The 24,489-nt window shown below is 41.1% G+C and overlaps 1 protein-coding gene across 6 annotated transcripts in view; it reads left to right on the top strand.

Annotated features, from left to right (window-relative positions):
• Positions 1 to 24,489, top strand: part of Nf2 (NF2, moesin-ezrin-radixin like (MERLIN) tumor suppressor) — a 96,500-nt gene that overhangs the window by 15,306 nt on the left and 56,705 nt on the right. For all 6 annotated transcript variants that reach the window (XM_075944139.1, XM_075944141.1, XM_075944142.1 and 3 more), the window contains exons 2-3: positions 20,880 to 21,005; positions 22,876 to 22,998. In XM_075944139.1, the coding sequence (XP_075800254.1) occupies positions 20,880 to 21,005; positions 22,876 to 22,998 (249 nt within the window). The remainder of the gene's footprint in view (positions 1 to 20,879; positions 21,006 to 22,875; positions 22,999 to 24,489) is intronic.

Raw genomic sequence — 24,489 nt, 5'->3', positions numbered from 1 at the left:
TGGGGGTGGACTCTCTTTCTTGCTCTGTTTGCTGCATTGCACAATTGGCTCGATGCTCTAGAAAAATTTTCCACTTGAGAGATTTGATATTTGTCATCTTGAGAAAGTGGGTGCTGAATGTAATTTGCCAGGAGGCTAAATGGATATGTTATTTCTTATCTAGGCTGGAATTTTGCTCTAATAATTCAATCTATCAGTAAGATAGCCAAATTTGAAAAATGTCTCAAAATTGAGTTGTGGGAGATTCTTATACTGTATTACATAGGAAACAAAGCTTTCTCATGTTATTTGACATTTTAAATGTTTTCACCACAACCAATGTGTTTATGATCAATTAAATGCCAACATTACAGGTCATTACACTATATAAGAAGTAGACATAGTTTTTCAATAACAGAAAGAACCTTCAATGGCAGGGCAGAAGGAATAATTTTGGTAATTTTAGTAGGATATTTATTCCTATACTTTCCAAAATGTCAGCAAATAACACCTGGAAGTTATGGTTGTGACTATTTTGTAGCCTGTATAGGATGTTAGGACTGCATGTGTGTACACTAAGGAATTTCTTATTACAGAAGAAAGGCTGTCATCATCTTCTTTTACTACATGTGTTCTTTTTGTTTGTTTGTTTGGGTTTTTTTTTTGTTGTTTTTTGAGACAGGGTTTTTCTGTGGTTTTGGAGCCTGTCCTGGAACTAGCTCTTGTAGACCAGGCTGGTCTCGAACTCACAGAGATCCACCTGCCTCTGCCTCCCGAGTGCTGGGATTAAAGGTGTGCGCCACTACCGCCCAGCGGGTACTACATGTGTTCTATGGATATAAGCAGTGCCTTTGAATGATCTGTGGTCTGTGATGTGGACAGGATAGGTTGAAGGGTGACCTAGTGGAGAGGCAGGGAGCATGCTGGTTTAGTACTATTGTTCGATGAATCCCGTGTCTGGTCTTTATGGGAGGAATGCCTAGGGAATAGCAATGACTGTGTGTCATGTGTCATATTCAGTGCTTTAAATGCATGATTCCATTTGGTACAACAGGGCTTCATTTGTTTATTCAGGAGATACTGAGTTGCCACATGGTTGAGGCAGCCAGCATCACCTAGTAGTGATCAACATCATTTTGGACGTGAGTGTTGTTTACTTTGTTTCTCGGGGGGGAAAGGGGATTAGACAGAGTAAATAGCTTACCTAATGTCTCAGTGGAACCACTGTCTATTTTATTCAAGAAGAGAAGGATGGGCACATCATTAAAATCACTAGCCATATGATGTTCCAATCAACACTCCATTGCATGTATGGTAGTGTCCCTATAAGTTTATAACAGAACTGGAAAATTTCTATTGCCTAGCATTTTTTGTTTAGTTTTATTTTATTTATATTTGATTTTAATTTTTTGTTTTGTTTTCTTTTTGAAACAGAATTTCACTATGTAGCCTTGGTTGTCCTAGAACTTGCTTTGTAGACCAGGCTAGCCTTGAACTCACAGAGATCCACCAGCCTCTGCCTCCCAAGTGCTGAGATTAAAGGTGTGTACCACCTAGCTAGTTTTTTAATTTTAATTAAACTAAAAAAAATTACTGGGGCGAAAGGGCATGCACATGGATGGCCTTGAACTCTTCTGTGTAGTCATAGAGTTAGAGGGTGCTGCCTCTGTGGAACTGAGTTTTTACCTCTCTCTTGTATCACCTGTAAGATAGAGAGAGCTCAGCAGTTAAAGGCACTGACTCTTCTGCCAGAGGACCTGGGTTCAATTCCCAGCACCCAAATGGCAACTAACAACAGTGTATAACTCTAAAATCTGACAGCCTCACACAGACATGAATGTAGGTGAAGCATCAATCCATATAAAATAAAAATAAATTATTTAAAGGAAACAATGGGAGTTGTCATGATTCTTCTTGTATCATTATTGGCAAAATACTTAGGCCAATACCTGGCACAAAGTAGGACTATGTAAGGGCTTTTGCATAAGTGGAAATATGTCCTGAGCCCCTTACCATTGCTCTGTTCCTTTCAGCCTCTCTGCGCCTTGTCACACATCCTCTCGTCCCACTGCTTTCCCAGTTTCTGCTCACAGGGCGTTTGTATGGGCCAGCCCAGTGACTCGAATGCCTTCCTCACTTGTTTCCTGGAATAGAGATATTAATAATTCTAAATTAATTAGTAATTAATTCTTAAATTAATTACTGATTCTAAATATTACTAATTTAGGTTGCAGTTCAAGCTTGCTTTTTGTGCTGGATGTCACATTGCTGCTTAAAGGTGGGCCTGGGATCTGAATCCAGGGAACCTGTCTTTCAAGCCAGCCCTTTCTCCACCATATATGACACTCAGTAGGAATCTCCACACAGAAAGAAGGAAATGTTACCCCCCCCCCGACTTCTGAGAATTTAAGTATTTGGTAAATAGTTTAAAAAGTGGGAATAAACTTTTTCTTTCTTTCTTTTTTCTTTCTTTTCTCCCCTAGATAGGGTTTCTCTGAGTACCTCTGGGTGTCCTGGAACTCACTCTGTAGACCACCTGGCCTCAAACTCAGAGATCCCCTCCCTCTGCCTAGGATTAAAGGTGCACACCACCTTTAATAATGTGACAACTTATTTGTCTTTGTCATTATTTTATTTTATTTATTGCACTTGGTGTAAGATTCTATCTCAAAACCATTTTGCAAACTCGCCAGTGGGCTTATATTTTGCTGGGTAATGACATGACTAACAACCCCTGCTGTATTGCCTGAGTATCTAGTTTGTCCTTGAGGTCACTTGAAAATTTTTTGTAAGTGAATCTTTTTCAGTTGCCCATGATCAGCTTGGAATTCAAGCTTTTGGCCTAAAGTAAAGCTTATTTCACAGTAGTTAAGTATTTTCTAGTTGAATACTTCACATTCCTTATGGTTCGAGTGGTTCTTCTCTGTATTCAGCCTGTCCTTCCAAGACTTTGCTACATCCCCAGTCGTGTTTCAATTTTCTTTATTTTTTTAGAAGTTCGCCTCTCCCTTTCCTCCATTTGTGTCTATAGTTCAGTTTTAGAGGAGCCCAAATCAAGATCATCAGAGCAGTTTTGGACAGTAAGAGGAAAGGGACTGCAAGCATATTACTACAGTTGCATGACTTTTTCAGTTTCAGAATAGCTCCTGTGTGTGTGTGTGTGCGTGTGTGTGTGTGTGTGTGTGTGTGTGTGTGTGTGTGTGTGAGAGAGAGAGAGAGAGAGAGAGAGAGAGAGAGAGAGAGAGAAACCAAGGAAAGGTACTGACTTTCTTTCCAAGGTGTTCATGGTCTACTTGGAGATGCAAAACATATATGAAAAGATACTATAAAAAGTTTCTGTGTATATACACATAGACGCCTCAAACATTTTGTACTTGGAATCATACTGAAATTGGGATAGAAGTCATGTACTGTGGCATGTGTGCCTGTAGTCTCAGCTACTTAGGAGGTTGAGGTGGGAGAATTTAGGACCATCCTGGGCAATGTATTGAGATTGTTGTCTCTTTAAAAAACAAAACGCCACCACAAAAAAAAAAAAGCAAAGTTGTATGATGGTGGCACACGAATTTAATCCTAGCAATTGGGAAGCAGATGAATCTCTGTGAGTTTGAGGCCAGCCTGGTCTACAGAGCTAGTTTAGTTTTAGGACAGTCGAGGCTACACAAAGAAACCTTGCCTTGAGAAAAAAAAAAAAGCAAAAACTTTTTAGAAACATGTATAGTAGCGGGTGCTGGAACAAAACCAGGCAGATGTAAGGGTCTATTGAGTGTAAGAACAAGGGTCTTCTACCAAATATGAATAGTTACCAAGATTAAGGGTGAGAACCAAGGCCTGCGGTGGGAGGGAGTTCACTGGGCAAACTTGACTAGAGTTGGGCTCTGGTCTACACACCTTCTCTGTATGTGCTTCTCTATCACTTATATAAAATCATCAAGAGCCTGGAGCTAGGCTCTAAAGACCTGATTTCTAGGCTGAGCTCTCTCGGGCGTGTTAAACACCTTCCCTAGTTGTTCATCTGTACAATGAAGGGAAGAAGTCACATTTCAAAGGTTTCAGCTTCTGCCTTAGAAGAATGATTCCCACCTTCTGTTTTTGTGAGACAGAATCTCAATGTGTAGACTCAGCTGGCTTCTTTCTGGATCCTTCTACCTTAGCCTCCTGTGTGCTGGTAGTACAGGCATACATCACCCTTCCCAACCTTTTTCTTGGTTTTTGATAACTTCCCCAGTGATTTGTGCTAGTTTTATATTACTGTCTGAGAATATTTTTTGGCACTTGCTTAGTTTTAATTTCAGAGTTTAAAGCATTTGAAACTTAAAAAAACCTAGAACTGCATTTTCTCAGAGCTACTGGTAGCTCTAGCTAGCTAGTAACAAGGCTTCTCTGTTTTGTTACAGGATGATGTATTCTGTCCTGTGTGTGCTTCATCTAATTTAGTCTAAATCCACGTCTTAGGATACTTTTAGCATGCGGAAACTTGTCAGTAAAGTAATGCTGGTTTTCAAGAAGAAACTTTGTTTTTATTGTGTTGGAGATAGATTCTATGGCCCTAGGCAAGCCCTCTTTCACTGAGGGACGTCCCCAGGTCTTAAACCTTAAACAATAGCAGGTTCTGAGAGGCTCAAGCTTCTTGTCCCAGTTCAGGAATCACTGACACCACTAGGTGGCGACAGAACTCAGTATTTTCTAAGTCACTGGGCTTTTTAAACTCTTTAGCTCTTTAACTCCAATTTCTGTTTTCTCTTTTGACAAATTTGGGCCTAGATTTGGAAATTCACAGAAAGTCTTTATTGATTTGTTGCTATGGTCTTCTTGTTTCAGTAGTTTGTTAGTTTGACTTTCAGATAAAACTGAATCTAGAGTAATTGTAGAACTTATCTGTACTGATCTGTGGTTTTAAATTCCTCAGCAGTGTCTTTATCTGCTATCTTACTCTTGTTGATTTTCAGATTAAGTCAGTCTCGTAAATAGTTCTCATCCATCCACAGAACTTCTTACCAGTTCTTCCCACTCCTATAACTTACTGTTTCGTCGGTGTTAAATCTTGACAGAATGTTTATATTTTCTGGATGCTGCATGAACTGGTTTGTATTCTCTGGTTTTATTATACAGGATTTGTTTTGTTTTTTGGGGGGAGGGAGTGCTTGGTTTGGACCCATGCTTCCCCAGCCTTTGCTGTTCTACTGAGTTTTGTCCCCAGTACCACTGAGAGGTTAGTTGGGTTATGCACTAGAGATTGAGCCCAGGGCTTTGAGTGTGCTAGGTAAGTGCTCTAACTGACCTATATCTGTAGTCCATTATTTATTTATTTTACTATTTATTAGGAGACAAGGTATCAATAGATTGTTCAAGTTAACCTTAAAGTTATACTCTTCCTCCTCAGCCTCCCGAATATTTCTAATCATGAACCCGTGCTACTAGTCTGGTTTTTTTTAAGCCAGTATCTAGGACATGAATAATCATTTAGATAACATTCTGCTGGAGTTGTGTTTGATAATCTCCTAGTTTTCTTAATGTTGAGGCTTGAAATTTAGGATTGTTGGAGCTGGAGAGAAGTTCCTGTGATTAGGAGTGCTGGCTATTCTTCCAGAGGACTCTGATTTAGTTCCCAGCAGCCACATGGTGGTTCACAACCATCTGTAACTCCAGTTCAGGAGCTCTGATACACCAGGAATACAGGCAGGCAAAATATAATATTACATATAATTTATAATTTTTTCTTCTCATTTGTTTTTTATTTTTGTTTTGTTTTGAGACAAAGTTTCTCCGTGTAACATTCTGACCATCCTGGAACTCACTTTGTAGACCAGGCTGGCCACAAACTCACAACGATCTGTCTGATTTGCCTCCCGAGTTCTGGGATTAAAGGCATGAACCACCATTGTCTGGCTTTTCTTTTTTCATCTGCAGGGAAGATCCTAATGATACACATAATTTTTGTTTTGGTTTTTCAGACAGGGACACTTTTTTTCTTTTGAGGCAGGGGTTTTCTGTGTAACAACAGCTCTACATGTCCTAAAATTCTCTCTGTAGATCAGGCTAGCCTCAAACTCAGAGATCTGCCTGCCTCTGTCTCCCAATTTTTTTTAAAGATTTATTTATTTATTATGTACACAGTGTTCAGCCTCCATGTTTGCCTGCAGGCCAGAAGAGGGCGCCAGATCTCATTACAGATGGTTGTGAGCCACCATGTGGGTTGCTGGGAATTGAACTCAGGACCTCCAGAAGAGTAGTCAGTGCTCTTAACCTCTGAGCCATCTCTCCAGCCCCTGTCTCCCAATTTTTTTAAAAAAAAATTAAATTTAATGTAAAAAATTCAGATTTGTATCTTTTTTCTGTTTGATTTTTTTTTTTTTTTGGTTTTTTTCGAGACAGGGTTTCTCTGTGGTTTGGGAGCCTGTCCTGGAACTAGCTCTTGTAGACCAGGCTGGTCTCGAACTCACAGAGATCCGCCTGTCTCTGCCTCCCGAGTGCTGGGATTAAAGGCGTGCGCCACCACCACCCGGCTCTGTTTGATTTTTGAGACAATATCTTTAGCTCAGGCTGGCTTCAAACTCTCAGCTGTCTTCCTGCCTCAGGCTCCTGAGTGCTGGGAATACAAGCATCATCTACCATTTCTGGCTTAGCTTCATTTCGTATCCCTACCAAACAATTCTTACTATTGTTTCTGGAGAATTGTTATTTTCGGTATGTCAAGTATTGTAATCATTGCTAATTGCATATTATCCACAGCATGCTAGCTGCTAAAATCTTACTTTTCAGCAGTATTTATAATTACCATTTTTTTGCATTAGAGAGTTCATAATACATCTATTCAGTCAACTTTTTTTTTTCCTTTTGAGAATGTGTCTTCTATATCCTAGACTGGCTTTGTAGCTAAGGTTGGCTCAAACTCTTGATTCAATTGTCTGTACTTCCCAAGTTCTGGGATTACAGATATACAATACCATTCTGGCTAGACAGTCTAATTATGATTGTGAGGCATAAGGACCATACTAGCAGAACCCAGAATAAGGGAAAATATTGTACAAAGTACACATAAATGAAGTACTGAGTATTTGTTACATTCCTAGAAATGATTTTAAGATAACAGAATGGGTTGTTAAATAATTGACAGAAAATTATTACAGCAATGAAAAAAGTGCTATATGATTTATACAAAACCCTCTCAAGCTCATGGGCTCAGGGGGTGTCCACTTGATGACTACAGCAGTCAAGCCCCCAGAAAGGTTAAGTGACTTATCCAACACAGCAGGTTGAGGTGTTTGTGGCTGTGTGACAGAGCTATGATTGCTCTCATGTTGTGAGCTAAATTCTGCAGATGATACTGTCTTCTTGGCTTTTGGAGGACAGACTCTATCTTGCTTTTATAACACTGTAATTGTTTCTTTTTTGCTTGGTCATCTATCAGCTGATTTGCTCCAGCACAAAATCTGGAGGTTACACAGGGCATAGGGAATTAGGGATGAAAACACTGGAGCCTACTTGAACTACGGTTCACCAAACTCACAGGCTTGTTTGTGGTGGTTGAAGGAGGGATCTGGAACATTGATCTCTTCTCTGGACTCACTGCTGGTCTGATAGTCACTCTCTACTTCAGTAGGGAAGATGCCAGAATCTGCAGTCATCAGGACTTTTGCTCCCTAAAACACAGTAACTTATTCTGCTTTGAAAGACTAAAGACTTAACCAGAGTTTAAAACCTACATTTTGTGGCTTCCCAAAGTGCTGTGATTTGTTTCTTCCTAGTGTCTTTTGTTCTGTGGAAAATTTTCTTCTTGGTTCTTTGAGGTTTAGATTTCTTTGCCAAGATATTTTTAGAAAGAGAGAATCAGTATGTGTCACCAAAGGGGGAAATATGTATCTTAAGACCTAGTTATGCAATTAGAATTTTAATAAGGAGTGTCATAAATTCTTACTTCATTGCAATCATTGCTTAGGAGTGTTCTGCTCAGAAGCCTCATCTAGCTATCATCATCATTATCATCAACATCACCAGCCAACCACAAGCACTTATCCGAGTGTCCACAGATTGTGCAGCACTTGCCTGTATTCTGAGAGACTTAAAGTATGTGTGCATATCCATGCAGAGTGTGCATTGTGTCCCTGGCTTCAAGGAAAGGTGATCTGTAGCACTGGAGAAAAGACAGGAATCTTGGGGAAGATAAACTCATTTTTCCATATACGTGGAGTACATGCTGATTCTTGCATGATATTGGGTGAATAGTGACGAGTTAAAGGAATAGTTCTTAGAAAGGTCTAGAAGCACGTAGCTCTGCTGAGTGTGTAGACTGGGTTGTAATAAGGTCTGGTAATTGGTTGAAGGGGAGAAGACGCAATTGGTGGAAAACCTTGAAACTAATAATTTATATAGATTGGGCACAATAACAGATGATTGGAGGACTGGGGACTTGAAGAGGAAAATTAATTGCTGTAGTTGATTATGGCAGAAACTGACAGGGTAGGAAATTGAAGGATTTTTAAAATTATTTTTTTTCTGCCAAGAGGAAGCTTCAGCTTGTGATGAGTGATATAGGCTTCAGGACTGGCAGAGCAGCAAACACAAATAGAATTTTCTGCTATATTTTTGTTTCTATTTGGAGGATCCCTTTTCCCCTATACTGAGCAGTAATGCCCACTTGCAACAGATATATCTCTTAATTGCAAGACCAAAAAGTTAACTGTTTTTGCAGTTTAAGTTCAAGAGATAGAAAAGCCTGCTTTTGTTATATGGTCTTACTCCTTGCTTTTTAAATTTTCTTTGATTAGTTGGATTTTAATGGCGTTCATTATTCACTTGTCACACAGCAAAGTTATGTATATAAATGTTTAGGAGCAGGTTCCTGGGGATTGAATACGCTAGGCAAGTATTATGCCACTGAGTTGCATTCCCAGCCCCTAATAACTCTTTCCATTGTGTTTTTTGTTTGTTTTGGCTTTTGATATTTTGAGACAGGGTGTCACTCTGTAGTTTTGGCTGGCCTATAACCAGCTATGTATAACAAATAGGCTTTGAACTTTTGGTAATCTTCTTACCTCTACCTCATAAGAATTACAAGGAGTGCACCACCCACCTAGCCTGGCTGTTTAGTATATAAGCTGTAATATTTGCTATGTCTCTGTCTTTCTCTCTCTCTCTCTCTCTCTCTCTCTCTCTCTCTCTCTCTCTCTCTCTCTCTCTCTCTCTGTGTGTGTGTGTGTGTGTGTGTGTGTGTGTGTGTGTGTGTGTGTGTGTTCTGGCCTGAAACACTATGCAGGCAAGGCTGGCCTTGAGCTCATAAAGAGCTGCCTGGCTCTCTGCCCATATATACTGAGATTCAAGCTCTGTGCCAACTTGCCTGTTGATATCTCCTTTTTCAAAACAGGTAAATAAATAAAAACTGTGTTTAGGTTTGAATCTTTTATACAAACATCTTAAATTCACACGTCTGCTATAAGTTTGTTCTCATAGACCACCTATGACTACAAATATCAGTTGTAGATAAACATTGAAAGGGAAATGTCAGTCATCTTGAGTTTTCCGTGTTTGAATAATGGTACACATGGGCACAGGCCCTGAGCCAGGGAAGCATAGGCCTTCTGTCACTCTGTCTGTAAGGATTCTAACCTTTCTACAGTTTTTATGGCAAATGCTGGAGCAGCTTGTGAGATAATTAGAAGGACATGATAAGCAAATGGGGTTTTCTGGTTCTCCTTTTCCTTTTTGGAGTCAATAGTGAAACATCACCCTTGTATGACTGCTGGTTGAGGACCCACGTCCATCTCTGAGAGAGGCCTGTCTTGGCTCTTCCAATTGTGAGTTGGGTGTAAAGCCTAAGTTTTTCTGTGGGCTCTACTTCGTAAACATTTTATATCTAGCTTCAAAGTTGGGTTTAGTTTCTTCAAGAGAGTGTACCTTGTCTTGCCTTTCCCTAGCCTGTGGCCAGTTTCCTCTCACTTGGCAGTGTAGTGTCGGCATGTACAAAGGGTTTGATAAAGGGCTTGCTACAGAGACAAAAAAATGCAGTGTGAAGACTGGCAAAGTCAAAAAACAAATGGCAGTTTCAGGATTTCATGAAACCCTGGCCAACTGGTAAGATGGTTGTTCCAAGCTAATAGACTCCAATCAACCCCACGGGTTATTGGTGGCATTTGCTTCCTATAACTGAAAAGTGCCGCATTCTAGCTATATTCCCGCAGTGGAGGGTAAGTGTTCAGTGCTATTTACTTAAAACATTCTAAAGTTGATAAATGACAAGTACTTCACTCTGGGTAAAGCTTGTAAATCTAGCCCCTATAAAAAATAACAAGCTGACAGCACTTAGTCCTGCTTATAAAGTTCATACACATCTGTCTTTGATACAGGCGCAATATATATCCATGACATCACACTGCAGCCTGTTAAAGTAACAGGAAAGCAAGCACAAGCACAGAGCCAAGCAGCTTCCAGAGGTCCACCATATAGCCTCTCTGCCTGAAGGACACTTTGAGGACAGAAGGCCTGCAGAGGGGATACTTCCACCTAATAGAGGCTGAATTTCCACTCCTTCATGCGTTTCTTCTTTCTGCAAACCACCCTCTTTCCTTCTGCAAAACGAGCACCTGCCTCTTAGCCTCTCCTTTTCTTTAAGCTAAGACCAGGGAAGAGGGCTGCAGAAGTGAGTAGAACAGTAGACTACTTTGGCCAGAGGGAAAGAGATGGGTTTAAATGTGCAGTTCATCAAAAAACGGAGACAAATTCTATTTTGACAAACTGTTTGGAAAAGACTATAAGCCTAACCAAAAAAAAAAAAAAAACTACAGATACCATAGACTACACAGTTTGGCTCCTTGACTTGACTAGGGGCAGTGAGGGAATGAGGAAACGACAGGTACTAAAGAAACAACCAAGATACACAGAAAAACTGGGGTTGAATGGGCTGTGTGTGCTCTGATGGACAAACTCTAAATGCAGCAAATTGCATGTTTGTTAAGTACAGCAGAGTATGGGTGGCCACTCTTGGTAGGAGGCACCTGTAGACAAGAAGTCTCAGGCTGTCAGCATCCTTGAGGAGAAACTACAGTTGCTAGGTTTTGCACATACTGGTCAATCATTTGTAAACACTGACATTTGGACTGGATGGAGGCTTTGCAATTTTAAGCCTCCCCACAGTGGGAAGATTTTGTTAAATTCCAGTGGGTTTGAGGCATTGATCCTTAACGTGGACATGGCCTTTTCAATGATTCACACTGACTCAGGACTTCATCCACTTTTTACATATTCACTCAGTTCTGACTTCCTTGCCTCCCCACGTACAGGGCTGGCAAGAAGACTCAGTGGGTAGAGGTGCGTGTTGACCTGATTTTTTTTAAGATTTATTAATTTCTGTTTTGTGTGTATTATGTATGTTTTGCTTGCATGTGTTATATGTGTACTGCATATGTTTATGGTGTCCGAGATCCAGAAAAGGGTTTTAGGATCTCTTGGAATTAGAGTTAAGGACAGTTACGGACTGGCATGTGATGCTGATAACAGAACCTGTATCCTTTGCAAGGACAGCAAGTATTCTTAACTGCTGAGCCTTCTCTCTAGTCACCCTGGTGACCTGAATTTGGTCTGCAGATCCACATGGTGGAGGGAGAGAACCAACTCCCTCAAGCTGTCCTCTGACCTCCACATGTGTATATGCACCCCACCCCCAGTAAATGCAATTTTAAAGATTATTTTAAAGGTCTGTAGGGCCATCTCATGCCATAAGGTAATTTGGCAGGTAAAGGTACTTGCCGCCAAGCATGATGACCTCAATTCAAAAACTCTGGGACCCACATGGTAGAACGAGAGAACTAACTTTCACATTGTCCTCTGACCACATGTAGTTGCACATACATATACTCAAATAATCAAAAATAGAACAAAAGTGTTAAAGTTGTATCATAGTGTAAATGTAGATCTGAAAGGCCTAAGTATCAGAAACACTTTCCTTTCCTTAGGCAAGATCTTGTTCCACAGTTCAAGCTAGCTCAGAATTTGTGTCCATTCTCCAGAGTGCCACAATTAGGGACTTGTACCATCAAGGGTATGAATGTTTTAATAGGACAATAAATAGACTCATCCCACTCATCCTGGCTTCTACTCCTACAGATATTATTGTAGGATGTGTTGATCCAGTGCCCTGACGCAGCCTGGTCCCAGACCGATTGTGCAGAATGAGAATTGTCACATGTATCAGGCCAAAGCTACATATTCATTCCTGCATTGAACATTCAGTACTGCAGATTGGAAATCATGCTGTTTGTCAGATCCTAGAAAAGTGCAGAGAACATTCCTTTTCTTTGCAACAGCTTGGACCCAAGTGAAGACACGCTGTTCCTTCAGGCTGGCATGACCTTCCTTTTGTCAGTCCTCTCCCCACAAGACCCAGCTCAGACAGTGTCTCCTCAATGTAGCCCCTTCTCCCCAAGTCTCCTGGGCTCCCTTGTGTTCCCACAACAGCCTATTCTGTTAGCACTTAACAATTTGTTTTTTCTTATCCATTTACTACCTGTCTTCCTTGTCAGACATGCACAGGGACCGTGTGTTGTCCTGAAGTCATCATTTATCTCCTGTGCTGAGCACAAAGACTAGGACATAGTGGGTGCTCAATAAATGTTTGTCAAATGAGTGATAGGATGGTTAGCTCGATGAGAATTGATGGTGCCCTTTCCCATCTGTCATCCATCATTGTGATATGAAGTGGGGCTGGGAGGGTGTAAGCAGCACCATTTGAGAATCAAGACAGGAAGACGGAGTGGGAATTAACAATAACTACTCCTTATTTGCTCTGGGTCCAGCACTGACTTAGTCTCTTTAAATGTATTAATGCACTTAATCCTTAGATCAATCTGCTGAGACAGATTCTGCTCATTATCTTTGTTAAAGCGTGAGGAAGTTCAATAACTTGCCCAAGGTCATACAGTAACAGTACTGAGATATATTGGTGGCAGATAACTCACTGACCTATGCCTTTCCTGGAAAGAAGCCCTGATATCTTGAGGCATCTATCTTGTGTAATGATTTAACTTGGCTTTTGTGTGTCTAGAATGGTACCGGTTGTGTTCTATCCTTAGGAGACTGGAGAAAATAGTCACCAGATTAGTTTCTGGGTTCTGTGGTTAGATGCCACAAGTAAAATTAGACAGCTGACAAAACATTGTGTTTAGATGCTAGGGATTTTATTGTTGTTTGTTGGTTTTTTGAGATAAGGTCTCATTATGTAGTCTGGAATTCACTTTGTAGACCAGCCTGGCCTCAAACTCATAGAGATCTGCTTGCCTCTGCCTTCCGAGTGCTGGGATTAAAGTTGTGGGCTGCTACACCAGTGCCTGTCCCTTGTTTTTGTTTTTTGAGAGAGTCTTGCTATATAACTCAGTCTGACATTGAACTTTCCTAGTCATCCTGCTTCAGCCTTTTGAGTGCTAGGATCACAGGTGTGTGATACCATGTGTGACCATAGATGTCATTCTCATTGTGTGTGTGTGTGTGTGTGTGTGTGTGTGTGTGAGAGAGAGAGAGAGAGAGAGAGAGAGAGACAGAGAGAGAGAGAGAGAGAGAGACAGAGAGAGAGAGAGAGAGAGAGAGAGAGAGAGAGAGAGAGAGCGCTTGTATAGTTGTGTAGGTCAGAGAATTTAGAAAAGTACAAAGAATATTCCTTTTGCAGCTCCTTGGACCCAAGTCCGGACATGCTCTTTCTTCTTTTGTCCTTTTTCTTCAAGACCTCAGCTCATCCAGTGTCTCCTCAGTAAAGCTCCCTTCCCCCAAGTCTCCTGGGCTCGCTTGTGCTGAGGAAATGGGAAATTTCTTTTTTCTTGCCATCAATGGGTCCTGAGGATCAAATTAGGCTTGGTGGCAGGGTCCCTTTACCTCTGAACTGTTTCACAGGCTCCGTTTGCTTCTTTTGTAAATTCAGATGTATTTTCCAATCAGACTAAAATATTTTGATTCCCCTAAGGACTCTTTTTGCTCTAGACCTTTGCATACAGTATTCTCTCGCCTACAACACCCTTCCCTGCTTTCTTCTCCAAACCCAGTCTTCACTTGGCTTCTCTTTTCCAGAGTCAATTTAGATGTCTTTCTGTGAGAAGGTGGCTTTCTTTCTTAGGAGGTCCCACAGTTCCTGGGTATCCCTGTCAAAAACGCAAGTGTTTCTGTGCTAAAACCCTTACCTGTGATGATCATCTCTTGTTGACTGACTTGTGTTCAAAACATTGAAGACTTGTCCCTTGTTCCCCAATGAACCTCTGTGCCTTGGGCTGTACTTGAACACAGTGAGTGCTCACTGTACATTTTAGGAGTGGATGTATAGGCTGTGTGCTATGTCTCTGGGCCTTGGGTTTTAAAGTCATCTGGTCAGTCATATTAGACAACTGCTGTTGAGTGTGTCTTGTGTACTCTATACTCTACATTGGTCACTGGGGATGATGACCAATGCTTCTCCTAGTTAGAGGTGCCTGCAGTCTAAAGAGACCTTCAGATGCCACTGAGTCACTTCAAAGCATCAACATAACTTAAAACAAACAATCATGCTCAGGCAAGCCATCTTGTACCAAGAAAGCCCAGCCTCCCTTCCACAGGAACTTGAAAACTCTCTAGAGCACCCATGGTTAACAGTTCTTGTTTATAGAGAAGCAAAAATTCAAATAAGGAAGACAAAGGATGTGCATTTGAAGAAGAACATGTTTTAAAGCACAACCTTTTGCTTTGTTTTTTTTTTTTGATATTTATTGAGCTCTACATTTTTCTCTGCTCCCTTCCCTGCCTCTCCCTTCCCCCCTTCAACCCTCCCCCAAGGTCCCCATGCTCCCAATTTACTCAGGAGATCTTGTCTTTTTATACTTTCTATTTCCCATGTAGATTAGATCTATATAAGTCTCTCTTAGTGTGTGTATTGTTGTCTAAATTCTCTGGGATTGTGGTTTGTAGGCTGGGTTTCTTTGCTTTATGTTTAAAAACCACCTATGAGTGAGTACATGTGATAATTGTCTTTCTGTGTCTGGGTTACCTCACTCAAAATAATGTTTTCTAGCTTCATCCATTTTCCTGCAAAATTCAAGCTGTCATTTTTTTTCTGCTGTGTAGTACTGCATTGTGTAAATATACCACTTTTTTTTTTTAATCCATTCTTCGATCGAGGGGCATTTAGGTTGTTTCCAGGTTCTGGCTATAACAAACAATGCTGCTATGAACATAGTTGAGCACATGTCCTTGTGTGGCACAATTGAGCATCCTTTGGATATATACCCAAAAGTGGTATTACTGGGTCTTGAGGAAGGTTGTTTCCTAATTTTCTGAGAAATCTCCACACTGACATCCAAAGGGGTTGTACCAGTTTGCATTCCCACCAGCAATGCAGAAGTGTTCCCTTTTCCCCACAACCTCTCCAGCATAAGTTGTCATCAATGTTTTTGATCTTGGCCATTCTTAGAGGTGTAAGATGTAATCTCAGAGTTGTTTTGATTTGCATTTCTCTGATGACTAAGGATGTTGAACATTTCCTTAAGTGTCTTTCAGCCATTTCAGATTCCTCTGTTGAGAGTTCTCTGTTTAGGTCTGTACTCCATTTTTTTTTAATTGGATTATGTGATCTTTTGGTGTTCAATTTCTTGAGTTCTTTGTATATTTTGGAGATCAGACCTCTGTCTGATGTGGGGTTGGTGAAGATCTTTTCCCATTCTGTAGGCTGTTGTTTTGTCTTGTTGACCGTGTCGTTTGCTTTACAGAGGCTTTTCAGTTTCAGAAGGTCCCATTTATTAATTGTTTCTCTCAGTGTCTGTGCTGCTGGGGTTATATTTAGGAAGTGGTCTCCTGTGACAATGTGTTCAGTATACTTCCCACTTTGTCTTCTATAAGGTTCAGTGTGGCTGGCTTTATGTTGAAGTCTTTGATCCATTTGGATTTGAGTTTTGAAAGCACAACCTTTTACAGGTAACATGGAGATTAAATTTAACCAAACAAAACTTCTTGGTCTTTTTTTTGACTGGGTTTTGTTTTGCTTGTTTGTTTGTTTTTTGAATCTCTCCATATAGCCAAAGCTCCTGCCTCAATCTCTCTTAAGTGCTAAGAATCCAGGTGTAAGACAACATGTCTGGCCAAAAACCTGACTAATTGCTTAAAGACAAAGGTAAAACGTTTTCTTTTGTTTTGAAATGAGGCCCCACTGTATTATGCAAGGTTATCTTAGACTCCTGGGCTCAACGAATCTTCCTGACTCACCGTAGGATGTTTTATTTTATAAATGAAGGTCTTTAAGTTCTTTTTCAAAAATATTTATTTGTTTATTATGTATACAATATTCTGCCTGTATGTATGCCTGCAGACCAGAAGAGGGCACCACACCTTATTACAGATGGTTATGAACCACCATGTGGTTGCTGGGAATTGAACTCAGGACCTTTGGAAGAGCAGACAATGCTCTTAACCGCTGAGCCATCTCTCCAGCCCTGGTCTTTAAGTTCTTTAAAAAAATATTTAAAATTGTTTACTTTGTGTCTGTATTGGGGGCACATATACAAAGGTCAGAGGATGACCTATTGCCTGTTCTGGTGGTCAGCTCTCTCCTACCATGTGGGTCTCAGAGAAGAAACATTGGTTCTTAGGCTTTGTGGCAGTGCAGCTGAACTAGCTCCTCAGCTCAGAGAGCTTGATATATATTTATCATATCATATCTATATCTATCTATCTATCTATCTATCTATCTATCTATCTTAAATATATTTAGGACATCTCTACTTTGCTTCCTTCCTTTTTTTCTTTTCCTTTTTTTTTTTTTTGAGATAGGGTATACTTGGTTGACCTGGAACTTACTATTTAGACCAGGCTGGTCTTGAACTCACAGAGATCTGCCTGCCTCTGCCTCCTCATTGCTGGAATTAAAGGCACATAACCACCAGATCACTTGCTTTCTTTAGTTTAACTAATCTTGTCTAAAACTTAATGTTCATCTTTTCCCCCCAAACTTGCTGCTTTTTCTGTATTCCTTCTCTCTTTCAGTGGGATACCAGGTCCTCCAGCCGGAAATGCAGGTAGGTGTCCTGGAGTTTTTCTCCTTCTAGCCTATTCAAGTGTTGGTTCTGGGATTGCCTCCTTCTGCTTCTCAGCCTCTTTCTCTCTCTTTGCCTTCTTGATGACAGGAGGGGGTCACCTGCTCTGTGTTCTTGTCCATCCTGCAACTGTTCCTTCCCGGCAGCTTATTCTTCAGCCTGTTGGCATAAATCAGAGGAATCCTCAAAGCCTGAGGTTCTTCTTTGAGGCGAGACACCTGCTCCAGCATCAAGTGTCATTTCCACCATCCCCACTCCTGAGGTTGCCTGAGAGTTTCGATCCCATCACATAGATTTGCAGTTCCCTGTAATGATCATGGTCTTTTGTTTTGTTTTTAAAATAGTGTTACTTCCCTTCATCATTGAACCCTCACTTGTTCTTCAATTCTCCTCTGACCTGAGTTCTTGCCTTTTTCTCCTACAGACACCCTGCTTTTGCCATTGTGTAGCCTCAGTGTGTTACACTTGGGTATGCTCTACAGTACTTGTTGGAAAACAGGCTCTGTTCACACAGAGCTGTGAATGAGCTGTGTCTGACTCTTCTCAGAAGGGGTTCTGTTTCAGTATTGGTCATTACTGGCCAAGGTAGGGGCAAAAAGATTTGATGACCACAGAGCTGGAAAAGGCTTTTTGTGAGATAAGGGGTTTGCCTCCCTTGGATCACCATGAAAAAACAGGCCAGTGTTCATTTTAGTAGACTGCCGAATAGCTGGTGACGTGGTCTACTTACTTAGTTTAACAAGAGCATTTATTCACAGTGGTGACTCCGGAGGCCCCTTTCCAGCTCCAGTAGTCAGTAGTACTTTGCACCAATGTTAAGATATAAGTAGGGAAAATAATGTAAGTAGGGCATTCTGGATTATTGGGAGAATTGTCTCCTCACTTTATCGCAAGCTCCATAGGGCAATGACATTGTCTTTTTGCATTTAACAAAAAAAAAAAAATAGGCCCGCATTTTAAAAAGAAAGAATTGGAAGGGGTTGAATTACGTTGAGATTTTCAGCTCTCCAGTATGGAAGTTCACTTTCCTTCCAGGGCTCTTCTCACCCTGCTTTCTGACAGCCAAGGCTAGGCTTGTGGTGCCAGTGAGTTATGGTGAATTGGGAGTGATATCCTGATCGTCTTGGCCCTTGGGTGTTTAACTTCCCGGAGTTAATGCCTGTTCTTTAGTGGCACATTATCTTGTGGCAAGGTAGGCATTTATAATTTATATACTGTGTGCTGCTTAAAATAGAGACAAGAGGATAGTCAGCATCCTGAAGCTTCCACTTCTCAAAATAACATTTCTTCAGTTAAGTCTGCCTGTAGGAATTAAGATCTTCAAAGAATTAAAAAACTCTCCGTCCAGTTGTCAAATGGCTGTGTCTATTATCCAGCCTTATAAAAGGGGGAAAGTAATTATGTTTTAAAAATAAAACTGAGCTGGGTGGTGGTGGTGCACACCTTTAATCCCAGCACTCAGGAAGCAGAGGCAGGCAGATCTTTGTGAGTTCGAGGCCAGCCTCGTCTGAAAGAGCTAGTTACAGGACAGGCTCCAAAGCTACAAAAAAACTCTGTCTCGAAAAACCACAAAAATAAATAAATAAATAAATAATAAAACCTTTTTTCCTACTCAAAAATCTTAAGATTTCCATCTTTGTAGTATTCAAGGAACCTGATTATAGTCAGAGAGGATTTTGGGCCAAGGTTGCAGGACAGATAGGAGAAATGCCTTGCTTGGTAAAGGACCAAAGCCAATATGCCACTTGTGTGCTGTGATCTTGGTGTCCAACCATTTGGGTTGCTGACTCTGGCTGCAAACACACAGAGAGTTGGCTTTTCCTGTTGAGTACTGGAAGAAGACTCTACATTCACATCTATTAAAGCTGGGAGTATGGTTCAGTAGTAGGATACTTGCCTAAGAAGCGCAAGATCCTGAGTTTGATCCCTAGCACTTGGTGTGGGGGGAATGGTAAAGGGATGGGCAAGATGGCTAGTTGGTAAAAACACTTACTGTACAAGCCTGTCTACAAGAGTTTGGTCCCCAGAGCCATATAGCTCCACATATTCATTTCACATACCCGACACAAACATTGAGATCAACCATTGAGGTCGGCCTCTGGTTCCTCAGGAGCCATTCACCTTGTTCATGTTTATCTATTGGGTGTGTGTGTGATGTGAATGCCATGGTGTGTGGGTGGAGGGAGACAGGGTTTCTCTATGTAGTCCTGATTGTTCTGGATCTTGCTCTGTAGACCAGGCTGGCCTTGAACTTGGAGATCCTCCTGCCTCTGCTTCTGAAGTGCTGGGATTAAAGAACTGCACCACCATTGTTGGCTCTTTTTTTTTTTTTAAGCTTTATGCTCAGTGGGACCTGGGTTCCTTTATTAGGCTGGTTGGCACCCCCACCCCCGAGATTACAAGCATGGGCCACCACAACCAACTTTTTTTTGTGGGGGGGTGTTTCAAGAGGGTTTCACTGTGTAACCCAGGCTGTCTTGAAACTCATTCTGTAGACCAGGCTGGTCTCAAGTTTACAGAGATCTGCCTCCTGAGTGCTAGGATTAAAGGCATATGTTGCCACCGCTAGGCTCACATCCAGCTTTTTACATGAGTGCTGGGTTCCAACTCAGGTTCTCAGGCTTAAGTGACAAGCATTTTACTGAGCTGTCTCCCAGAAGGGTGAAGGTTTCCTGGTGGGGATGGGAGAAGAGCAGATACTTCTGTAGTCAGGTGATCTTATTATTCCTTTACATTCGCGTCTCAGGATTGCTCTTGCATATTTTTAATATGATCATAGCTGTATTCAAGTGTTTATTTGAATGTTTATTTGATACATGGGATGACTGGGGTGAATATCCGTAAGCAGTAACTAAGAGGTAATATAGGAAAAATCTAATTGACTGAAGTCCACTAGGTGGCAACATTTACTCAGCTGCCCTGAATCCTCTTTTCCTATGAAGATGTTTGAACTTGCTTTTTCCACCGACACCATTGAATAGCAGAGAAAAAGAAAATGGTTTAGCAGAGATTTAAGTGTTTTTGAAAGTGAGGCCATGGAATAAACATGCCATAGTTAATTTGTATATTCATCACATGGGTTGGACACTGAGCATTTGGAATTGCCTTTTGTGCCTGTGGGCAAGTTGCTTCTGCTTGGACCCAACCAGGCATCCTGATAGAGACCTGAAACTGGCCTGTCTGGTCTCTCATGGTTCTTCTGCTCTACAATTTGTGGCTTTGGTTATAAATTCCATATATTTAATTTTTTTTCCTGGTAAGACTAGTCTTTAAGTTAAAAAGAGAATACTTAACCTTTTATCAAACGGCAGAATCATGATTTAAGAAAAAAAAAACTCAAGCCGGGCGGTGGTGGCGCACGCCTTTAATCCCAGTACTCAGAAGGCAGAGGCAGGCGGATCTCTGTGAGTTCGAGACCAGCCTGGTCTACAAGAGCTAGTTCCAGGACAGGCTCCAAAACTACAGAAAAACCCTGTCTCAAAAAACCAAAACAAAACAAAAACCCAATCTCAAGGGAGGTTGCGTTTCACAAACTAGCCATCTTCCTGGGCTAATTTAGGATGCTTGACTCTCCTAAATGAGGCTGCTTATTTACCAGATTTGCTAAACTCGCAGCTTCAGGGATATTGCGATCTGTACAGAACTGTCCAAGGAGGTATTGTATGTGCTCCGCAGCAATTGAGCCATTAAGCTCTAATTGGTATTTTCCCACTCATGGTTTTGTGTTGGAAGCTTTGAAATTATTTAGGAATTCAGTGCTCATCAGCCATTTTGGTGACAGTAGAGAGTGCTGAGAACAGTTTTGTGTATGAACTGATTATGATTTTTGCTTACAATGTCCTTCCCTGTTGGTTTGTTATATTGCAGATGAAATGGAAAGGGAAGGACCTGTTTGATTTGGTGTGCCGGACACTGGGGCTTCGGGAAACCTGGTTTTTTGGACTGCAGTACACAATCAAGGACACTGTGGCCTGGCTCAAAATGGACAAGAAGGTTGGGCTAGATCTCCATGAAACCAGTGGGGGAGGCTTGTATTTTCCAGTTGTTTTGTTTTTGTTGTTGTTTTGTTTGGTTTGTTCCTGAGCGTGCACTTAGCTCATTTGCTTATTGTTGGGGTATCACAAGGACATAGTAAAGAAGAGGGCAATTTTTAATATTAAGTCATATGTTTAGGAAACAAGCCCTACAGGCATTTCTGTTCTCCAAAGACTCTCCCAGACAAGCAGGATTCACCACGTCTACACCTTGACCAGCTTTTCTACCCATTGTCACTACCCTGTCTGCTTTTTGGCATTATGCCCTTCCGTTTATTGAACCACTAGTCAGGTTTTATGGATAACATTACTACTATCTTTGTATACTTTAAAAAAAAACCAACAATTTATGTCTTTGAGAGATTCTCCTAGGACTCATGTTCATTTTTTTATTTTATTTTAAATAAGTCTTTGAGAACACCAAGACCCAACTGACTTAATCATTAACAAGACTTAAGGAATAAAGAGCCTGAGGAGAAGGAGCAATGCCCATTTCCTCCTCAGGATTCTCTGGGGTTTCTTAAGCACATGAAATCTAGGTTTCTAGTAATTTTGAAAGTGGCTTGAAAATGGCTCAGGGAGGCTTCCCATTTATGGGCTCATATATCCACACAAAGACACACCTGTCTATTTTCCTGACTACCTAACAGTGAACACAGCTGAAGAACATGGCCAAAAGACCTCTGATTCCCAAAGTGACTCCATGTCCAATTCTGACCCTGAATGGTGCCCCTGTCAATTGCCCCTGAAGTCATCTCCTGCATAATGTGATAACCAGCAAAAGTCCCACCTTACTAGTGTTAAGTGAGATATTCAAATTGTGTTCACAGCATGTATGTGGTGATTGCCTTGATGCTTAGAACTCCCGATCATTGTCAGTTTCCATGGTCAGTTTCAATGATTAGAAACTCCAGGTGCCACAAAGAGCCGGTGCTGAGGAGGGCAACTAGATTAGACTTATTGTGAGTCCCCTGAGACTGCCACTGGAATTCAGGCAGGCATATAGAGAATTCTGAAACACAGCAAAGCTTTCTGTGTCTTTTTATGATTCTCAGCAAAGTGAATTTTAAATCATACCCGAATGTTAGCCAAGTGGATATTAGATTGGGGGCATCAGGAGTCATAGAACCTGCTGCTCAAAGGAAATAAATTATGACACATGTTAATGGAGCCTGGTAGCATGTTTATGTCCTGAAATGAAATTCACTCTGGAGAGCAGATGGTCCAGTCTTTTCAGGGGGTGTTGGGATTACTAGAAGATTAAAGACAGTGGTTTACTTACTGCATGCAAGCATTTTGTGACCACCTCTGAAAGATTCCACGAACAAAGCACTGCCATGATGGCCATGTTTTACTTCTAGTATTCATAACATATAAGCGATGTCACAAAGATCTAGTTTATTGTGTTTAAGTTGTATTCCAGGGGGACCTATTAGAGTGGTCAGAAAAAAAAAAGGAATAAAGGAAGATGTTACTATTTCAGAATACATCTTCAGTCTTTCATAAAGGATAATGCCCAGGATCTTTGAGTTATACATTCTAGTTTTATAGCTATTTTCTGTGGCTTTGACACTGCTGCTCTCTCTGTAGCTCTGGTCACCCCTTGAGTTTATTGATTGTTTGATTCAGAACCCCCTATGCGAAGTGGAAATTATCTCTTGCTATGGATGGCTCTGTGAATCCTTCCAATTGTAGAAATACAACCTTTGGGAAATGGGATGCTTGTAACAAGGGAAGGGATTTCATACCTTCCCTGCAAAGCATACTCTGATAACAGTATGTGAAGAAGAGGAGCCAGCACAGCATGTCTTTTGTCTGAAATTCTGCAGGTGTTGGATCATGATGTTTCGAAGGAAGAACCGGTTACCTTTCACTTCCTGGCCAAATTTTATCCTGAGAATGCTGAGGAGGAGCTAGTTCAAGAGATCACGCAACACTTATTTTTCTTACAGGTACATTGGCTCATGCTATCTCCCCCAGTACTAAGAGGACCGATTTAAGTATGTTTACAGAAGCAGCCCAGGCCAACCCCTTGGAGTTGACCACAAATGCTTCTATACTGCAGAAAATATTTTGCCTCCAAATAGTCAGTCCTTTTGGTTCAGTAATGGAAAAAGAAAAATCTTCAGAATAGAACTTTCCCCGAGTGATGAGAATTGGTGTCAGATGGAATTGCAGAGGTGTGATGATGCAGCACAGACAGAAGCAGGTTATAAACCTCCATGACCATGGAGCCCAGTTTCTTCTAGCTAACTTGAAAGCACTCTGAGGTTATAAAGAAAAGCTTCAGAGGCTTAGCTTAGTTCCTCTAACTGCCGACATCAAGGCAGTTCTTCTGAAAGGCAGTGACTCTGGTCTGACCCTTGCCTAAGGCATTTCAGACAGCCTGCTCTGTGCTACTCTGGGTGTATATTGTCATTTCCTCCTTCACTGGATTGCAGGCCCCTTAAAGATAGGCTCGTTGAATATACAGTTGGTATTCTTAAATAATTCTTCAACCAAACTGAAGAAATTGGGTGTTCCAGAATTACAAATTGACCATCTAGGGACACAGGGAGTTGCTTATTTAAGGATGGAAACCTTACTTTGTCAGAGAGCCTCCTCAGTTTTATGGCTATCTGTGGTGATTGATGCTGAAATTGCTTATGTGCCCCAAGGTAGCCCACTGTCTGTGATGTGACAGATTGTAACAGGGTATTAAATGCATTGACTTCCCAGAAGTACACCTGGGATTCTTCACAAAAGCCTTGTAAGATGGAGCCTCTATGTTGTGTTCAGGATATAGATTGTGAACTGTGACATTACTCTCTGTATAATGCTATGTTGTGTTGTGTTGTGTTGTGTGTGTTGTTAAGGGGATCTCACTCCATAGCTAAGGCTCATGCCTCAGCCTCTAGAATGCTGGAATGTGTGCCCCATGCCTGGCTAACTAGTTTCTTTTACAAAGGAGTTTCATGCATGCATGCATGCATGCATGTGTGTTTTAGGTCAAAAGGTAGCCCTTTCAGATTTTTTGTATTTTGGTTTCTTTTTTATCTTTTGTAAAGATACTAGGAGATCTGAAGGTTTCACTGCTTTAGAACATCTCAGCTTTTATTTTCATGTAGTTTAAAACCTGGGGAGAACTGTATGTGTGAATAAAGCCACATGAAGTTTCTTTGGGGTTGGGAATATAGCTCTAAAGAATGCTTGCCTTGTATTCATGAAGCCTTGAGCATAGCGAACTTTTGTAATCCACAGGAGGATCAGAAATTTAGGGTCATCTTCAGTTACATAGAGAGCTCAAGACCACCTTAAGCTACATGAGACCAGACTACCTTAGTATTATAGGAATGACTTTCCTGTGAGTACTTGAGGCAGCACCTGGCCTCCTGTGACTTTTGCTTGATTTTCCTTCATACTGAGATGTTAGATTGTTTTTGTGAGTAAGCAAGGCAACGTCT

The sequence above is a fragment of the Microtus pennsylvanicus genome, chromosome 12, assembly GCF_037038515.1.
Source record: "Microtus pennsylvanicus isolate mMicPen1 chromosome 12, mMicPen1.hap1, whole genome shotgun sequence".
In the NCBI taxonomy this organism is placed as follows: domain Eukaryota; kingdom Metazoa; phylum Chordata; class Mammalia; order Rodentia; family Cricetidae; genus Microtus; species Microtus pennsylvanicus.
Note: the sequence above shows the minus strand (reverse complement) of the source record. Positions and strands in the feature narration are given on the sequence as shown.